This window comes from Nannobrachium achirus, assembly GCF_963921795.1.
Source record: "Nannobrachium achirus genome assembly, chromosome: 5".
NCBI lineage: Eukaryota > Metazoa > Chordata > Actinopteri > Myctophiformes > Myctophidae > Nannobrachium > Nannobrachium achirus.
The window spans coordinates 11979707-12000140 of NC_137814.1; the positions used below are offsets into that span (position 1 = coordinate 11979707).

The 20434-nt window shown below is 42.9% G+C and overlaps 2 protein-coding genes across 2 annotated transcripts in view; one reads left to right on the top strand and one right to left on the bottom strand.

Annotated features, from left to right (window-relative positions):
* The window catches only part of LOC308284598 (guanine nucleotide exchange factor VAV3-like), a gene marked incomplete at both ends in the record, with an annotated part of 124773 nt that overhangs the window by 84040 nt on the left and 20299 nt on the right, over nucleotides 1-20434 (bottom strand). The window contains 9 exons of the mRNA XM_080725264.1: nucleotides 4109-4241; nucleotides 4894-4979; nucleotides 6528-6614; nucleotides 7138-7206; nucleotides 14784-14879; nucleotides 16018-16117; nucleotides 17276-17379; nucleotides 18009-18077; nucleotides 19442-19534. Of these exons, the coding sequence (XP_080581390.1) occupies nucleotides 4109-4241; nucleotides 4894-4979; nucleotides 6528-6614; nucleotides 7138-7206; nucleotides 14784-14879; nucleotides 16018-16117; nucleotides 17276-17379; nucleotides 18009-18077; nucleotides 19442-19534 (837 nt within the window). The remainder of the gene's footprint in view (nucleotides 1-4108; nucleotides 4242-4893; nucleotides 4980-6527; nucleotides 6615-7137; nucleotides 7207-14783; nucleotides 14880-16017; nucleotides 16118-17275; nucleotides 17380-18008; nucleotides 18078-19441; nucleotides 19535-20434) is intronic.
* LOC308286049 (DNA-directed RNA polymerase III subunit RPC7-like) lies at nucleotides 1216-1851 on the top strand (the record flags this gene model as incomplete). The annotated part of the gene is made up of 1 exon (XM_080727011.1): nucleotides 1216-1851. One exon carries the CDS (start codon nucleotides 1216-1218, stop codon nucleotides 1849-1851), a length of 636 nt encoding a protein of 211 aa, XP_080583137.1.

Genomic DNA, 20434 nt, shown 5'->3' on the forward strand with positions numbered 1-20434 from the left:
ACACCACTGAACACCGGCAGGAAGCTGGCCAAGCGCTGTGCCAGTCTATACGTACAGTGTACGGTATGTTATACGGTATGTGTATACACCGTAGGCCACAGAGTACATGTTGGTATATGTTATACGGTATGTGTATACACCGTAGGCCACAGAGTACATGTTGGTATATGTTATACGGTATGTGTATACACCGTAGGCCACAGAGTACATGTTGGTATATGTTATACGGTATGTGTATACACCGTAGGCCACAGAGTACATGTTGGTATATGTTATACGGTATGTGTATACACCGTAGGCCACAGAGTACATGTTGGTATATGTTATACGGTATGTGTATACACCGTAGGCCAGGGGTGGGCAACTTTGATGATGGCGAGGGCCACTATATTTCCACCTTCACTCCAGAGGGCCACATTGCATATTGCTACGTCCTACTTTGTCATTCTAGTATCTCATACAAAAGAAGCAAAAAATAGCAGATCTACAAGCCCAAAACGCATTGCGTTGCGATGCGTTTTGAGCTTGTAGATCGGCTATTTTTCCTTCTTTTGAATTGGAATCCTGAATTATTTTTTTTTTTATTTTTGAATTGGGATCCTGAATGTAACATTTTGATTTAATTTCAAACGCATTTAGTTATATACTCATGTTAACTTTATGAACTTAAATACAAATACATTTTATTACTACTATACTAGTCATTGAGCTGCTAATATAGACTGATGGAATTAAAGCAAGTCATGTTTGGGATCATAACAGCTGAAATCAATAATATATTCAGTATTCCAGTATTAACCTGTGGGCCGCATTAAGTGAATGTGGGGGCCGCCAGTTGCCCATGTATGCCGTAGGCTATATACAATATATAAATTTAGGCCAATAGATAAAGCATATATATTCAATTAAATTGAAATGGAGCTATTTATTTCCTCTCTCTCTCGCTGATCAAGCACGGTATGACGTCTCACGCTGTGTCCACATATGGGCATAACCGTTGCCTAACAATGCTGATTTGCGCATGTCCCATCCAAATTTGGGCATATCATAATGGCAATATGCAATGTCAGGCAAGACCAAGTCCAGTCCGTTTAGGAGCACCAGTAGATCTGTTGATGTGGAGAGCCACAGTGATGTGGTCATATAGTTCTATTTTAATAGATTATTGATTACCATTGATTCAAGGCGTATATCATTTGATTTGGGATCAGCAGCATGGCTGGGCGAGGTGCCAGAGGCAACACATCCATCAACCTGCAGGCCCTGGGCATCGGCAGAGGAGAAGCTCGGCCTCCAACCGCCACCGAACCTCCACCCCTCTTCCCTCCCCTGACGGCCCGGCCGGCCCCGCTGCAGACGGGCCTGGACGCAGAGTACATGTTGGCCCTGAAGCAGGAGCTGAGAGCCGCCCGCAAGAACCTCCTCCACTTCTACGTCAGAAGAGCGGAGCCGAGGAAGGATGTGGAGCGGTACAGGGACAAATACCAGTCCAGAGACAACGCCATGGGATGGAGCCTGGACTGGAGCCGCTTGCCCAAAGAGCTCCGCGTCAAGGTGAGAAGGGCTCGGACAAAAGCTCCGGCAGGTCCATCTGGAGTCAAAGCGCTTGAGAAATCCATCATGGCAAAAGAGGAGGAGGAGGCGGTTCTGTCCAAACTGGAGACTCAGGAGAAGAAAGAAGAGATGGAAAACTCTGCAGATGAGGAGGAGCATGCAGAGGAGGAGGAGGAGCTAGAGATAGAAGACGATGAGGAGCTGGAGGAGGAGACAGACTATATCATGTCATACTTTGACAACGGAGAGGACAATGAATCAGACAATGAATCCAATATGGATGAAGCCACCTACTAGAGTCCTCCTCATGTCCTACACAGCAGTGTTTTCAAAAAGTCATGCTTCTACTTTTCAAAACACCATTTCATTAAGCATCCTGAGAATCTTCACCAATGAGCCAAGTGTGGGACGGACATACAGTACATACATACAGACAAAGCCAGATGTAGGAGCGGTTAGCAACGCTCAAGAATTATTCCGAAATGTTCAAAAGTAATTGATACGTCCGCAAATCCCCATATGGAGTACTCTGATGTAATCAATAAGACATCATAGTAGTGACATCATAGATTGTCTTAGACTCCATATTTGGGAATGCCTTCGGAACTCCATATATGGGCATAAAAGGGACACCACAACGGGTACAATGGTTACAGTGGGTATTGCATAACCAAGTGGTGCAAGCATTTCCAACTTGCATTGTTCCCGAGTAGGTATTGGAATCTCTGTGTGCCTGCCTGTGTGTTGCTGTGTCTGTATTTTGATTAATTTATTGATTGAATACTTTATTAGTCAGAAATGTAAAACAGCACATGGTACAGTAAGACATAAAGACTAAAAGAATAACACCAAAAAGTCCTGGAGACTTTTGTTTTCAATTTGTGTCCCCCACATTTCTCCCGTGTGAAGTTAGTCGGATCGGCAGATTATCTCATCTCCATTAATTATGGAGATCTCCATATCTGTCTGTCTGTCTGTGTCTCTTTAATGCCCATACATGAATATCCCTTATAGTGCTGATGTCACCCAATAGTTATCGTTCCAAATGGGCATCATTTCCAAAGCGCCCCATGTATCTTTTGGGTCTTTAACTGAAAACATTAGGGACCCCTTGTTATACAGGACAGGACCTGCTGGGATCAAAAAGACAGCAGAGCCAGACAGACAGCGATGGCTGCTATTGCCTTTGTGTTTCCTATTGTTGTTTTACGGTTCTTAAAGCACTTTGCCGTTGTTTTTAAATGTGCTGCCACAATACAGACACCAAAGATCACTAAAAGTAGATGCATTTAGTCAAGACACAAAAAGCCAGAACAAGTCAGGATACAAAAAGCCAGAACAGTATAAAAAACCCAATAATCAATATTAGCAAAAAGGGAAAGGTAATTACAAACAGAATTTAAAGACATTTTGTATGCAGCATGGATAATAATTTAAATCCTTTCAAGGCTGAAAAAGATCAAATAACTTAAACGAAATAATTATAATAAATCTGGTCACTTTTGAAACAAAGGGAGCATAATCTTAGAGTGTTACTATGTAACTTTATTTTATGAATACATTTACATTTTGTCCAATCTATGGAGTATGTTAATTGCGACTGTAGGTCGCAGTTTACTGTCAGAACCGGCACAGCTCCATATATAGGCATAAACAGGTGACGTCAAAGTGATGTCAGATACTCAGAGCAGGGATCTCCATATATGGGCATAAAAGGGATTCTGTTAGGGATCTCCATATATGGGCATAAAAGGGATTAGTGATGTCAGATACTCATAGCAGGGATCTCCATATATGGGCATAAAAGGGATTCTGTCAGGGATCTCCATATATGGGCATAAAAGGGATTAGTGATGTCAGATACTCAGAGCAGGGATCTCCATATATGGGCATAAAAGGGATTCTGTTAGGGATCTCCATATATGGGCATAAAAGGGATTTGTGATGTCGGATACTCAGAGCAGGGATCTCCATATATGGCATAAAATGGATTCTGTTAGTGATCTCCATATATGGGCATAAAAGGGATTGTATCCCAGATGAGAGCCACACTAACAGAATCCATATATGGCCAAGACAGATGGCGCGCTTTTCACCCATAGGCGTCTTACTGGTACTATATACCTACAGTATATACAATTGGGGTGGTTGTATTCTTTCTCCCTGCTCTTCTATTGAGATATTTAGATTGTGTCAAAGGTCATGTCTCACCTAGACACAGGATCTGACACAAATTTTTAACTGACATCCAAGATTCACTTTATCCCCTGAGCAAGCAGCACCTATTAGTGCAATGGTAAACAGTATAGTACTTGTGCAGGAAACCGACTAGTCCGGAATTCTCCTTTAAGAGGTATCTCAAGAAGAGTAGAACATGGTAGAAATGTATTGACTTCACTGAGAAATAATGTCACATTATTATATATCATATTATTAGCGTCCCACACTTTATGGAGTATCCTGCAGTTATCTTCCCTGTTTGAATGTTGGATTGAGAATGAATCTGTGCTCTATCTTACAGAAGCAACATGTTGTTTTCTCACAGTCCACTGACCTTCCTAGCCTCTTTGTCAGACGTGGGGTTGTTGGTGATCTTAAAGACGTTGAAGTCAAGGATGTCCTTCAACTCGTAGATGTCTCCCCTCCTCTTGCATACGATGACAGCCACGTCAAACAAGAAAATGTGCCTGCAATATACTATTAGTTAGCAAAACATTCCCCCATATGGTCCTCTCCTAAAATAGTTGATTATGACATCAATAACAGTCAACAGTGAGCTGTATTGTCATGTCAGGCGAGGCGAATAATATCTCATTTTGGATGCCAGGGTTTACATTCATAGAGTTATATAAAAACTAGAGGACTGAGCAACTTTCATTGAAAGTCCCCCACCCTCAATGAAAGTTGCAATTCTTTCGTGTATCATCGTCCTTGATGATTGGTTTTCTTGTTACTTAGGGGAGGGCATGGGGCTGGCTGTCGTCTTCTCCCCCTTGCTGTCGCGCCCCGAAAGTTGCTCAGTGGCGTTTGACGCACCCGAAAGTCTGTCGGAAGTACCCCAAATAAGGAGTTGACCTCAATATCGAGGCCAACTCTTGGCCAATAGCTAGCGTTACAGATTATAGAAGCATGCGCAGTAGCGTTTTAAATGCGGAAGTGTTGCTATCCCAGATTTGACCACCAGGCTACAACCACTTCACTGCTCTACCGGGCATGGTTACATGGCATAAACTGGTGGGTTACCCGTTGGATACCCAAGCAGCTCTGTATCACATGGCCCGCTCCAGCTCACAAGCAGCGAGCCACTCGTCATCACTATTAAAAAGGAACGTATCTCACCTATCCTGTTTCCTCTTGTCAAGGTTGGAGACCATGCGTACCTCTCCATCCCCTTTAGGCCGACCGTAGGTAATCAGGGGCTCTTTCTGAAAGCAGAGAAGGGGGAGTTTGTATTCATGAATACAACATATACTACAGAGCCAATTTACTAGTAGCAACCAAGTAGCTGAGGGGTGGAAGTCAGACTTCTGAGACTTTCCTCCTCAACTTTCTAAGGCTTAATGGTCTGGTGGCGGAATAAATAAATAAATAAAAATCGAAATATAAAGGCCGAAAAAGATAAAAAATACACGTTGTGATTGGCCAAATATATATATATATATATATATATATATATATATATATATATATATATATATATATGCGCGCTGTGATTGGCCGGAAAAACTAAAGACACGCTGTGATTGGCCGGAAAAAAAGACACGTTGTGATTGGCCGGAAACAAACAAAAGACTTACTGTGATTGGCTGGACAAAAGACGTGCCATGATTGGCCGGAACAAGAACAAAAGCAAAAGAAAAAGGCGAAAAAAAAACAAAATACACAAAAGGACTTTGCGCCAGGGAGGGAGAGACCCCGTCACAATATTTGTGTTGTTAAAACGTTTCAAAAACATTCAAAATGTAGTGGCTAAAGTGGTTAAACTGATTTTAGCTGAACCATCCCTAAAGGCCCCTGGGGGTCCCCGGACCACTGAGAAGCACTGGTGTAGAGCGCAGGGGAACAGCAAGCAGCTGCTCCTAATGTTCTGCACAGTGTCTCGGTAAACAAGTCAGATCAAGTCAATTCGTCTTCATTATGACTGCGAGTCTGCTGACCCACATCCACATGCACAGAGAACAACAAAGAAACTAACACAACCACCTGACACACACTGACACACACAAAACAAGAAACAAGAAATGTTTCAAATCACCTCATAACATAACAAGTAGTCGGGGGATATCTTCAGAAATAGTGTCATATCCTGGAATAAATTCCTTACCAAAAAAATCCTTCACCAATGTGTTTGTAAAGGTGTCTAATAGTAATAACACATCTCACAAAGACTGAAATTCAGTTTCCCTAGGAGAATCCGTGACAGCTGCTGAAAGTTGGGGTCCCATTAAATTAACTATGCAGGATAAAACACGCCAAAATAAATATGCTTTAAGTAGCATGTGAGGGGACAAACTAGGGTTTTTTCATGATTCTGAATCCATTGCAACCATTTGTTTTGCACAAAAAACATTCCTTGGGCTAAAGGTGGCTCCCCCAAAACTTTGAAAAGTGATGACTAAACCATATTTTTGTGGGGGCGTTTTTAGCCCAAGGAATGTTTTTGCAAATGCTTGCATTGGATTCAGAATAATTAAAAACCCCTAGTTTGACCCCTCACATGCTACTTAAAGCATATTTATTTTGGTGTGTTTTATCCTATATAGTTAATTTAATGGGACACCAACTTTAATCAGCTGTAACATATTCTCCTAGGGAAACTGAATTTAAGTCTTTGTGAGATGTGTTACTAGACACCTTTACAAACATATTGGTGAAGAAATGTTTTGGTAAGGAATTTATTCCAGGACTTTTTAAGATATACCCTGACTAAAGAGAGCAAGCGGTTGTACGAAAGTCATTCAAAGATGGTTTACCAGGTTTTCAATTGAGCGCTGGTATTGGTCGATCTCCCTTAGTGTCTCGTTGTCTCTTTTAACTTCGTTAACATACTGAGCAAGGTCCTGGTTCACACACACACAAACAGAGAGAGAGAGAGAGAGAGAGAGAGAGAGAGAGAGAGAGAGAGAGAGAGAGAGAGAGAGAGAGAGAGAGAGAGAGAGAGAGAGAGAGAGACACACACAGAGAGAGAGAGAGAGAGAGAGAGAGAGAGAGAGAGAGAGAGAGAGAACACTTTAGTATACAGAATTACATCAATGTTAAATAAAGCCCTTAAGTGTTCTATTTTCCAACATTTGCTATTTCATCTTTTGGACTCCATACAAAATGTTAAAAATGTTTTGAGGCCTTGAAACATGAAAGGGCCACTGCGACAGTGACACGGTGACACAGGTGCAAAGTAGTCTATGTTGATGTTTTTTTCCCTCACTTCAGACCCACTGACTCATGCTTTCCCTTATCCAATCCCAACTCACCTCTCAGAACCAGGGAGGCAGGCAGTCTCCTTGTGACTGAACAACATGAAGCACTGAACGAGCTAAAATAGCAATGATTGCACTCCATTTACTATAAACACATCACTTATACCTTCATGGCATCCAGCGCCGTCTTCAAGTTGCTCTTGTCGGCGCCGTCGAGAGTGTGTTTGACGAGCTCCTGTTAGAGGAGAAGAAAATGGTGCGATGATGGGACTGGAACAGCTGTCGGTACTGCTGTCATTTTGTCTGAAATTGATCAACTTAAATAATATAATAGCCGGGGCCTTGCAGTCCAGGTACATACCACATATAGGGCTCTATTGTGATTGTCTTACCAGCTGTTACTTAAAGGAGTTCATCCCCAAAAGGTTAACCCCCAAAATGACCTTTTTCTATTGATTACTTACACCATGGAGTTCAAAAATATTTTTTTGTATTTGTCGCATTCCTAAGACAACATTTTGATTATAGTAAATGTAACCCCATTGATTCCGGATGGAGACCCAAATGGATTTGGGTCCCCATCCGGAATCAATGGGGGTAAATTCATTGTTATCAAATTATTGTCTTAGGAATGCGACAAAAAACAAAAAAATATTATTGAACACGTCGGAAAGGTCCGGTTCAACTACAAAATGGCGTCACTCGCATCTTCTGAAAAGCACGTCGGAAAGTCGGAACTATCCAACGAAAAGTTTGGTGGTCGGAGACAGTATGGACAGGCCTTTAAGTGAAGGCATAAGAGCTGGTACAAACTAGAGCCCATAGGCTCTAATGCAGCCTGACAGGTGGTCGTGGGTTCCATCCCGACGACCTTTGCTGCGTGTCACTCTACGTCTCTCTCTCCCTGTTTCCTGTCCTATCTACAGTGTATAATATCAATAAAGGCAGAAAATGTATATTTGGCCACCCTCTCCACCAAATGTCTTTGGCCGAAAATATCCCAACTACAAGCTCACAACAAGGCATTTTGAGAGCTTGTACATTGGCTATTTCCATGGATTGTTCGCCTATATCAGTGGTTCTCAACCTGTGGGTCGGGACCCCCAGGGGGGTCGCCAAATTATTTTGGGGGGTCCCCAGATGATTAACTTAATGTGCAACATTGTTTTCTCTCTCAACAGTAAACAAACCAGCATATGGTTTAAGTGTATAGAGGGTATCTGCACATTTCTAAAGTGACAATTTAAGAACGTTTTAGTACCTTTAAAATGACGAATTAAACATTGGTCAAATTGTCAAATATTAGAGGCAGAAATTGTGAAAATAGCCGATCTACATGCTCACAACGTCTCGCAACGCGAGGCGTTGTGAGCATGTAGATCTGCTATTTTCACAATATAACCATGTTATAAAAGTGCTCGTCAGGGTGGGGGGTCCCCAGTGAAAATGTGATTATTTTGGGGGTCACAGCCTGAAAAGGATGAGGACCACTGGCCTATATTATGACATGCCCAGAATAAGGATGCTAGATTCATGTAGTTAAGAAATGTCAAACTCTTGGCCAGAGGGATGTCCTCTTGCTAAGCAGCTGATCTTTGGTTTCCCATGCAGGAGACACAGGTGTTTGAAAATTCTATTCATCCAACAAAAAAATAAAAAAAAACACGGGATAACATGAATTTTTATGTTCTTTTTATTCCCAACACTAAATGAATAACACCAGATTAGCGATGCTTAGTTGCACTCCACTGACTCCCTGTGAAGTACAGAATAGAATTTAAAATCATTCCCCTTGTCTATAAAGAGCTTAATGGTCAGGCAGACAGGCACACCCATCATATTTAAAGAGCTCACTGTAACCTATTACTAGAATACTGCAATCCCAGAATGCAGGCATATACTAGTGGTTCCTAGAATGTCCAAAGAGTATAGAATGGGAGGCATAGCCTTCAACTATCAGGTTCATCTCCTGATGGAACCATCTCCCAGCTTCAGTCTGGGAAGCGGATACCCTCTTTACATTTAAATGGTAAATGGTGCATTTATATAGCGCTTTTATCCAAGGTGCTTTACAGAGATTGTGCATTACATTCACCCATTCACACACCGGTGGTGGAGGAAACCATGCAAGGCACCAACCAGCTCACCGGGAGCAATTAGGGGTTCAGTCTTGCTCAAGAACTCTTCTACATTAATTCAGGGGGAGCCCGGATTCGAACTGGGAACCCTTCGGGAACCCTTCATGCTCTAATAACGGTTTCTCTACCCCTGAGCTACGGAAATGCCCCTTACATTTAAGAGTAGACATGATCAAGCTTATATAGTTAGGAGTGGATCAGGCTGGGCTGGGACTATAGCCCTTAATTATGCTGCTATAGGTTATATACAATACTATAGGATCCGGCAGCGTTACACCCATGACCCGCCGGGCAGCACCCGGGAAACCAAAGTCTTTGGGTTCCGGGGGGAGTATGGTTGCAAAGCTGAAACTTAAAGGAATTGACGGAAGGGCACCACCAGGAGTGAAGCCTGCGGCTTAATTTGACTCAACACGGGGAAGCTCACCCGGCCCAGACACGGAAATGATTGACAGATTGATAGCTCTTTCTCGATTCTGTGGGTGGTGGTGCATGGCCGTTCTTAGTTGGTGGAGTGATTTGTCTGGTTGATTCCGATAACGAACGAGACTCCGGCTTGTTAACTAGTTTTGCGGCCCCGTGCGGTCTGCGACTAACTTCTTAGAGGGACAAGTGGCGTTCAGCCACACGAGAGGGAGCAATAGCAGGTCTGTGATGCCCTTAGATGTCCGGGGCTGCACGCGCGCCACACTGAGCGGATCAGCGTGTGTCTACCCTTCGCCGAGAGGCGCGCGGGTAACCCGCTGAGCCCCGCTCGTGATGGGGATTGGGGATTGAAATTATTCCCCATGAACGAGGAATTCCCAGTAAGCGCGAGTCACCAGCTTGGGTATACTATAGTTATACTGCCCTCTCTTTTCCTCAAACACAAGAACGCTCGCTCCAAAACACGCCTTTTCAGGCCGCGACCTGCAAAATAATCATATTTGAACTGGGGACGTACGCCCCCACCCTGACCAGCACTAAGAGTTGAAGCATTACATTTTGTATAACACAGTTCTATTGTGAAAATAGCAGATCTACATGCTCAACACAAGGCGTTGTGAGCATGTAGATCGGCTATTTTCACAATTTCTGCCTCTAATATTTGACAATTTGGCCAATGTTTAATGTGTCATTTAGAGAGGTATTGAAAAGTCCTTAAATTCTCACTTTAGAAATGTGCAGACACCGTCTACTCTATACAATTAAACTTTATGTTGGTTTGTTTACTGTTGAGTGAGAAAACAATGTTGCACATTAAGTTAATCATCTGGGGACCCCCCTAAAATAATTTGGGGACCCCCCCACAGGTTGAGAACCACAGTTTAAAAGTTGGAACGCAGGACTTTTATTTTGTAACAGAGTAGTTAATTCTACATTGCGGTATTGATGCCACAATGTAGGTATCAGAAACAGTGAGTGGTTCTCTCATCAGTGTGTGTGTGTGTGGCTCCTCCGTGGTGGAGGGCTGAGAACAACTGTCTATTACAAAAGCAATTAAAAGACACTCCATCCAGGCTGCCCTCATGCAGCCCTGGAGGCTGACCGGCATCGATACCCAGTGGTGGGAAAAAGTACTCTGAATTTTTACTTAAAGGGGCACTCCACCACTTTTCAACCTATGTTCATATAATTGGTCCTCACTCAAAAATAGCTTTTCTCTTTTTTTTCTTTTTTTTTCTGAGAGGAGGGCTGTGGGCAGGTCAGAAACCCATCGCTTTGTGACATCATCGATTGCCAATCCAGCTTATAGAAACTGCAGGCTTTCTATTCCTGAAAAGTTGCAATTTTAAAGTGGAAGCCATTGTTCTCGCGATAATAAAAATCTAAATGTTTTTTTTTCAAAAATATTGATTACATTTTTTTGGGGGGAAAATTATGATGTCACAAGACGATGGATTCTGAACATCCCACAGCTCTCCTAGGAGACTTGGACTGAGTAGAAAAGAATTGTGATATTTTATCATGAACATTAGTGAGGACCTATTATATGAAGACAGGTTGAAAAGTGGTGAACTACTCCTTTAAGTAAAAGTATCAATACTGAATTATAGAAATACTCTGTTAGGGTGCACACACACCAAAATATGGTCGACAGCGGATAAAATCTTTTTGTGCATGGCTGACTAAAAACGCAGCAAGCGCATTCTGTCCCAAAGCCAGTGACGCCCGCGCCTGTCAGTCACTTACAGAACCCTCCCCATTCCGCCTTCGACTCACACGATTGGACAGAGGGGGAAAACCAGAATCTGAGTGGAGAATCGATCTGCTCCAGCATAAACGCAAGGTCGGTGCGGCGCGTAGATATACTCTACTGGCATAAAACCGCAGTGGTGTAAAGTAACTAAGTACATTTACTTAAGTACTGCACTTAAGTACAGTTTTGAGGTATTTGTACTTTACTTGATTATTTCCAGTTTTCAGTACTTTTACTTCTACTCCACTACATCTCAGATCCAAATATTGTACTTTTACTCCACTACATTTATTTGAAAACTTTAGTTACTAGTTACTTTGCAAACATGTATCTGTCCCATTCAGCGCCACCATCAGGCCAATTTTTACATGCGACCTGACAGTCGCTTATCTCCGATTAGGGAGTCTTGACATACATTGATGCACTTTAGCCCTATTCTATACCGTGGCTATTTGAAAATAGCAGATCTTCAAGCTCACAACGCATCGCATTGCGACGCGTTGTGAGCTTGTAGATCTGCTATTTTCAAACATTTTGTACTTTTACTTTTGGTACTTTAAGTACATTTTGATGCCAATACTTTCATACTTTTACTCAAGTACATTACTTAGGGCACCCTAAGGCTGCCCTCAGACCAAAATATGGTCGGCAGTGGATAAACTCTTCTGGTGCGCAGCTGGCAAAAAACGCAGAGAGCATATTCCGTCCCAAAGCCAGTGACGCCCCTGTCACTCACTTCCCGCACCGCCCTCCCTCCCTGTAGCCTGTTACACTAGCGTAGCGATCCTCATCATATTTTACGTGTCAACTCTATAATGGACAGGCGAAGGGTACTCGCCCTTGCTTTATTGGAAGGGGAGATGCAACAAGCTAAAAAGAGAAGAGTTTGGGTGCACGAGACTCTTGATCAAAACAAAACATCTCCAGTCCCTTCCTGATTCTCAGAATGTTACGCCTTCGACTCACCCGATTGGACAGGGGGGAAAACCAGAATCTGCGTGGAGAATTTCTTTGCTCCAGCATAAACGCAAGGTCTGCGCGGAGCGCAGATATCCTCCACTGACATGAAACCGCCGCCTTCTCATTGAAATGCATTGGCGGAACGCGGATTCCACTCTCGTAGGCATTTTGGTCTGAGCCCAGCCTAAGGGTGCCCTCAGACCAAAATACCTATGAGAGTGGAATCCGCGTTCCGCCAATGCATTTCAATGAGAAGGGAGCGTTTTTTGCAGAAATCCTCTGCTGGCATGAAACCGCTTCACTCTCATTGAAATGCATTGGCGGAACGCGGATTCCACTCTCATAGGTATTTTGGTGTGAGGGCACCCTAACAGAGTATTTCTACATTGCAGTATTGGTACTTTTACTCAAGTAAAAAATGTGAGTACTTTTTCCACCACTGTAAAACCGCCCGTCCCCATTGAAATGCATTGGCGGAGGTATTTTGATGTGTGTGCACCCTTACAAGTAAAAGTCTGGAATTCAAAATGTACTTGAGTAAAAGTACAAAAGTACAAAATGTAGATCTACAAGCTCACAAAGCGTCGCATCGCATATGAGGGTCGCCTCTCAAATCCTTTTATGTCTAGGATCCCCAAAATGAACGTATTTGTCACTTTTGTCAAGATTTTCTTTTTTTAAATAGCAGATCTACAAGCTCACAACACGTAGCATCGCCACCTGTAGTGAGCTTGTAGATCGGTTATTATGTTTAAAAAAGTGCTTGTGTGACACAGGCTTCTTTTTTGGGTTTGTTTTCATTGTTGCTTATTTCTCTAGTATTTCTCTAACAGTGATATCAGTAGGCTACGCAGTGGACTGGGCCTGGTTTCTGGTGTCTGGGGAATGTGTGTGTGTGTGTGTGTGTGTGTGTGTGTGTGTGTGCGTGTGCGTGTGCGCGTGCGTGAATGTATGTATGAATGAATGTATCTTTATTTTCGTGTCTTGTCATTAGACCCGGGGTTATAAGACACCAGAATAAACAAATCAATAAACAATATCACATTCACTTCTTGGAAAGCTGAATGAAAATACATAACAAGTAGGTCGGGAGTGGCTTATTGTCGGTATCAGCCAGTAACACGCGGGAGTCTGTCCCCGTTACAATGCGCTAGACCCCTGGGAGATGGACTGCTGAGGTGGAGCGCCACACCTACCATCAGCTCCCAGTACTTGCCGCACGACTTGCCAAGCCGTGCTACTCATACGCTGAGTTGGCGGTGCCCGGAATGGAACCCATGACCTTGCGGTTCAAAGGCGAGAGCTCTACCGACTGAGCTACCCAGACACTATACATAATATCACATATTATCTTTTCTTTCTTCTTTTCTCTGTTCATATTTTGTCCTGTGCCTTTTCTGTATGTTCCGCAAGTGTGAATATCTTCATTTCAAAAATCCATGCAGTTCGACAAGAATCACTTGGGCATCATTTTCTCTCTCTCTCTCTCTCTCTCTCTCTCTTTCTTTTTTTTTGACACTGAGTTGGTGAATTGAGCAAAACATGGAGGATGTCGCCCTCATGTGGTCATTCTGATCATGACATGACAGACAAGTGCAAGATGAGCTGTTGAATAGGTCATCAACAAAACAACAGTGCATTGTTTACAATGAAGGGGAGTGTTGTGTCCTGGGTGACTCCTCCCAGGTGTGTAATAGTACCTATGAATATTTATCCCATTACTACAAATGTCTTATAAATCCTAACAGTTTTCTGAAAAAAATGTGTTTCTATATCAGTGCTGCTCAAAATGTTTTCATGTCTAGGAACCCCAACATTATATGTATTTGGCGGCTGAGTCCCACATTTTCACACATTTTCAAAAATAGCAGATGTACAAGCTCATAGCACAGCATGAAGTGACGCGCTACGAGCTTGTATATGTGTTATTGAATAGCCAAAGTATAAAATAATGCTTTTTAGCTCAAATCTAAAATGACACGGTTTTAATGGGTTAATATACAGTAGTGTCGCTGACAGGGGCGTCACACCAAATCCTGGGCCCTGGGTACAAGGATTCACTGCGGGCCCCCCATGAATGTTAACTACTGAGAAATAGCAGATATACAAGCTCACAGCGCGGCACCGAGTGCCGCGCTGCGAGCTTGTAGATCTGCTATTTTTGAAAAATCGTGAAATTGTGTGCAAGAAACCTATGTCAAGGACCCCCAAGACGATATGTATTTGGCCACGGACCCCGATCTCAAAATATTTAGTTCCAGGGACCCCCAGAAGCAAAATATTAGTTAGAAATGTTCGCTTAAAAAATACATATATTCAAAGATTTTCACACATTTTCACAACTTTTCAAAAATAGCAGATCTACAAGCTCGGCTACAACTTGGTGCCGCGCTGTGAGCTTGTATATCTGCTATTTTTCAATAGATAAAGTTATTAGGGCCCCTCCACCTTGGGCCCTAGTAACTCAGTCCCACTAGTCGCTGAAACAAACCTCAGATAATATTCCCTGGATGCATAAAGACTGAAAGCATGTACCTGCAGAAGGAGATGGTATTTGAGGACTCTCTGCATCGGAACAACCAGGAGGTCCCTCAGTTTAAACTTTCCGTTGTTGGCCCTCTTGGAACACTCCTATAGCAGAGAGAACAACCATTAAACACTGCCAGTGAGTCAGTAGGACAAAACAGCACTGATGGGAGGAATCAACAGTGGCGTCACAAGGGGTAGGAAAGTTGGACTGAGTTACTGGGGCCCAAGGTGGAGGGGCCCTAGTAACTTTAAATATTGAAAAATAGCAGATATACAAGCTCACAGCGCGGCACCGAGTGGGGGGGGGGGGGGGGGTTCCCTGGAACTAAATATTTTGAGATTTTTTTTTTTTTCCGTGGCCAAATTCATATCATTTTGGGGGTCCTTCACATGAAAAAGTTTGAGCACCACTGACATGGAAACATGGGTTTCTTGCACACATTTTCACAATTTTTCAAAAATAGCAGATCTACAAGCTCGCAGCACGGCACTCGGTGCCGCGCTGTGAGCTTGTATATCTGCTATTTTTCAATATTAACATTCATGGGGGGCCCGCAGTGAATCATTGTACCCAGGGCCCAGAATTTGGTGTGACGCCCCTGGGAATCAATTGGCAAAAGGACTAAGTTTGGGAGAAAAAAGGGGTAAAACACGTCTGCTAAATACCTAACACAGACATCAAAGGAGGCTTGAGCCCCTGCCCTTTTACCCGTCTGTAAAAAGTGCCCTCTCCAGACCATGAATGCAGTTTTTTACTATGGTGACAGAAATGCAAATGTCCTCTTTCCATGCCATACCTGAAGGCAGCATTCGAGAGAATTGCCTTGTCCAAACTCTCCTGAACTTGAATGCAGCATCTTATGTTGAAAGAATTGCCCTCTCTGTGTAGACGTCCATGCTGTATGCCACATATTCAGTATTGCCTTTTTATGCTTATAGTTTAGTGTTGTATCAAGTACCGAAAATAGCCGACCTCCAAGCTCGGTTGTGAGCTTGGAGGTCTGCTATTTTCAATATTTTCACCAAAAGGCCCGTTTAGAAATTTCAGCCCCTGCCTCTTTAAAATTCTCTGCACGTCCCTGATGCCTAAATTGTAAATTGTGTGTGCGCCTGCCTGCAGTGTGCACACGCACATACAGTACATACACAAGTATATACAAAATGTGTGTGTAAACAGGGATGCTGAGATGTGGTGAGTTTAATTCCTTAATAAAACACCAGTGTTCAGAATGTGTCTGACCTCCAGCTTCAGTCGAACATCCTCCTTCTCCTTACAGATGACGTCTAGGACTGCGATGGCCGTCTCCACTCGGCTGCAGTATATACCATAGATCAGCAGTCTGCAAGCCAGAGACAACAGGAGATCAGGTCCTAGCATTTGATCTTTTTGAGATCATATTGATTGATTGAGATTGACAGATTGATTGATTGATTGATTGATTGATTGATTGATTGATTGATTGATTGAATACTTTATTAACAGTTTGCGTAAGGTACAGAAGGTAGGCTGTTTTTGAAGTAAATCAGCGTCATCAGCGCCCACACCCTAGGTGGGGTCGGCGATAGGGCCTTTCTGTGTGGAGTTTGCATGTTCTCCCCGTGTCTCCTAGGGTTGATACCCTCACAAAAACATGCAGTAATCCTGGTCTCAATAATGCCTCCCCCTGGCCAGCCGGGGCACCTGATGGAGGGGAAAGGAACTGGTTGGAATAACGTGTTCCTTCCATGCGCTACGTCCATCCCGGGGAAATCCCCCCTGTCAGGTGAAAAGAAACAACTTGGACTACTCATGCATTGAAGGAAGCATGAGGTCAGTCCGTTGTCTCCCCAGGCGCGGCAGAGGGAGAGCAGAGCCCAGGATTACATAGGCAATTGGCACTGGGTGAAAAATGGGTTGCAAAATCGTGGGATAAAAATTATAGAAAGAAAAAAAGAAAAAAAAAGAAAAGAAAAAATGCCTGGAAAATCTTGATTAATTTCAAATCTTTTTAAACATAAAGGTGGTTGCACACTGCTGCGTTTTTCGGGCCGAATATCGGAGTGAATTTCGGAGCACGCAAATAAAAAAATCAACCTCACGTTATGTCAGTCACGTTTGCACACTGCCGCCCGTTTCGCGCACCACTCGGTCCCTTGCTCTCTCTATCTCTCTCTCTCTCCTTGCCCTGAAAAACGCATTTCGCAACGAAAAACGCAGCAGTGTGCAACCAGCTTTAGTCTTCTCTTTTAGGGGTCCTTGGCACAAAACCTCTTGAGATGGGGGTCGGTGGCCAAATCCATATTAATTTGGGGCACAAACATGTTTGAGAACCACTGCAATGGAGAACCCCTGAAGAAGCAACATGTTGTGTGTGTGTGTGTGTGTGTGTGTGTGTGTGTGTGTGTGTGTGTGTGTGTGTGTGTGTGTGTGTGTGTGTGTGTGTGTGTGTGTGTGTGTGTGTGTGTGAGTGTGTGTGTGTACAGTAAGGTATACAGGTCTAGTAGTTGCTGATAGATACCTGTCCTTGTAGGCGATGAAGACCTGGTAGAGGTTTAAGGCGTTCTTGTTGACGATAGAGTCCTGGACATCCACCATGAGGCTCTTGTGCACTTTGACAAGGTCCTGGTGTCAGAGAGAGAGGTCATTAGTAATGCTTATGTTTTTCAGGTCAAGGACCCCTTAGCTGATAGAGATATGAAGCAGGGACCCCCTCACACACACACACACACACACACACACACACACACACACACACACACACACACACACACACACACACACACACACACACACACACACACACACACACGTATCGTATAACATTGTGCTGCAGATGAAACCAGATTATTCATAGATTTCATAGATAGCTTCATAGACTTCTTTGACAGCACCATCATTGTGTGGCGCTGTGTTGGATTCACGTTACAGTAATGGACTTTCAGACAGTTAACCATTAAACCCACTTGAACTTGGCCTGCTCTTTTTTTCTCCCCCCTACAACAATATTCTTTGCCGAAAATAGACGATCTACAAGCCCACAACACCTTGCTAATGTTCCTCTCTAGGGCTGCTAGGGTTCAAGTGGTTAATGTAAAAAAAAAAAAAAAATCACAATCACACAGAGATTTGGTGGCACCCGTGTAGTAACTCTGAGGACCCCCTAGGGGTTCCATCCAGACCCCCTGTTGGAGACCCCTGCCTCATGTTGTCTCACAACATAATAACATGAGAAAGGCTGGCGGAGAACTCACCGGGATGTTGGTAAAAACTCGGTCGATTTCTGTCACAGAGAGGAACTTGTTCAAAGGAATGAGGAAATACTGCAAGAAAGAAACAGCGGGTGGGGAGATCTCAGCGGGTACATTCATTCAGAACGTTTCACCTCTGTGGTGACTTTGAGATTCACACGTTGAAGATCTTATTAACCACTGTCAAACTGGCGTCCCTAATTCTTTGCAGAGGTAACGCAAATAGACAATCGGCAAGCGTTGCGATGCGCAGTGAGACCCTATTATATTTCAACACATATGGACAAACCCACCTTGACATGAACCCAGAGATTGCACAAATTCTTCGAGACCAAGAGTAGCTATATGGAATGGAAAGGTAATTAAACCCCTCTTTTTCATTTTCCCTCTTAAAATTGCCAAATACAAGGCACAAATACTTAGTTTCCATGCAATCAATTATTTGCATTGGAAAACGATTAGTTACCTATTACTGCTTTTTAAAACGATACGATACAGAGCCAAAACGGTACGATATTTTGCTTTTGCAAACGATATAGTAGCTCATTGCAAATTAAAATAGATTTTTCTATTCATTTACTATATCGTTACACCCCTACAAAATAGCGAAACAACAGCATTGGCCACACCTCCAGGTCTTAGGTCATAAGACCTGGTATATATAAAGGACGACTTCACTCATTTTCAACCTATCTTCATTTAACTGGTCCTCGCTAATAGGTTGAAAATTGGGTGAAGTCGTCCTTTGCGACTCGCAGAATAGGGCCCTGTGAGTTTTGAAAAAGATTATTGTATATATTAATGAATCCATAAAGCCCAGTAGCCTACAGCAGTGGTTCTCAACCTTTTCAGGCCGTGACCTCCATAATAATCATATTTTAACTGGGGACCCAGTTAAAATACCCTGACATCCTGACGAGCACTAAGAGTTGAGGAATTACATTTTGTACACGGTTCTATTGTGAAAATAACCGATCTACATGCTCACAACGCCGCGTGTTGGCGTTGTGAGCATGTAGATCGGCTATTTTCCTCAGATGATTAACTTAATGTGCAACATTGTTTTCTCACTCAACAGTAAACAAACCAACAAAGTTTAAGTGTATAGAGGGTATCTGCACATTTCTAAAATGACAATTTAAGGACTTTTTAATACCTCTAAAATGACAAATTAAACATTGGCCAAATTGTCAAATATTAGAGGCAGAAATTGTGAAAATAGCTGATCTACATGCTCACAACGCCTCGCGTTGAGAGGCGTTGTGAGCATGTAGATCTGCTGTTTTCACAATAGAACCATGTTAAACAAAATGTAATGCCTCATCTTTTAGTGCCTTTGGGGGTCGCGGCCTGAAAAGGTTGAGAACTACTGATCTACAGGTCTCAGTCGCTGGTACATCTCCCAGGACAGCAGAGGAGAACAGAGCTCTATGTACCTTCTCTATGGACTCCAGAGTCTCTGTGTATTTCTCCTCCGTCTGTTTGATCTCCATCAAGCAACAGCTCCTGACATCTCTCTCCACCTGCTTCTGGTGGAAGCACATCAAACATGTGTTTCATCATGACCGCTTCGCTATAGTGGAAGCTTATGGATTTGTTTTGTCTCAATAATTCAACATTAAAGGAGTGTTACTATAGTCAACTTTTTCTTGAAAAACAGATGCTAAAATAAAACTTATGTTTCGAAAATATTTTATAAAAAAATAAGCTTCATATGTGTTTCTATTCAAAAATGACCACAAAAAGCGTAAAATAATGATAAAAATAATCATTTTGGCCATTGTCAGACCGACACTTTGTTTACATTCTAGTCCATAGACTAGGATGTAAACAAAGTGTCGGCCCTACAATGAAAAAGTTGACTATAGCTCCTTTAAGGTGCGCGTGGGTGCGCGCGTGTTCGTGTGTGTGGTGTGGTGTGCGTGTGTGTGTGTGTGTGTGTGTGTGTGTGTGTGTGCGTGTGTGTCAGTCGAATGTTTTACTTTAAGAAAAAGTATCAATATTGAAGTGCTCACATACTCTGTTACAAGTAAAAGTCCAGTATTCAAAATGTACTTGTGTAAAAGTACTAAAGTATTCGTATCAAAATGTACTTACAGTAAGGACCAAAAGTAGAAAGTAATCATTATGTCGAATGTCCCATTTCACAAGTTTTAGAAAACTAGCCCTTACCCGTTCAAAGATATGAGCTCTGAAATGATGTGCAGTGTGTGGGTTATGGGGTGTGCACTGTGCACACAGTATATGAGGGATGGCAAGTAACTTTAACTGGTGCTTACATGATAATATGTAGGAGCGTCAATGTAAGAAATACCCGTTTCGTTTAATGGCTACAGAGATACTGTGTACCGATCTGCATGATTTTTGGACAACATCTGTAACAGGGCCAGTCAGTGACAAACGGGCTTGATCTACAAGCTGGCAAGGGG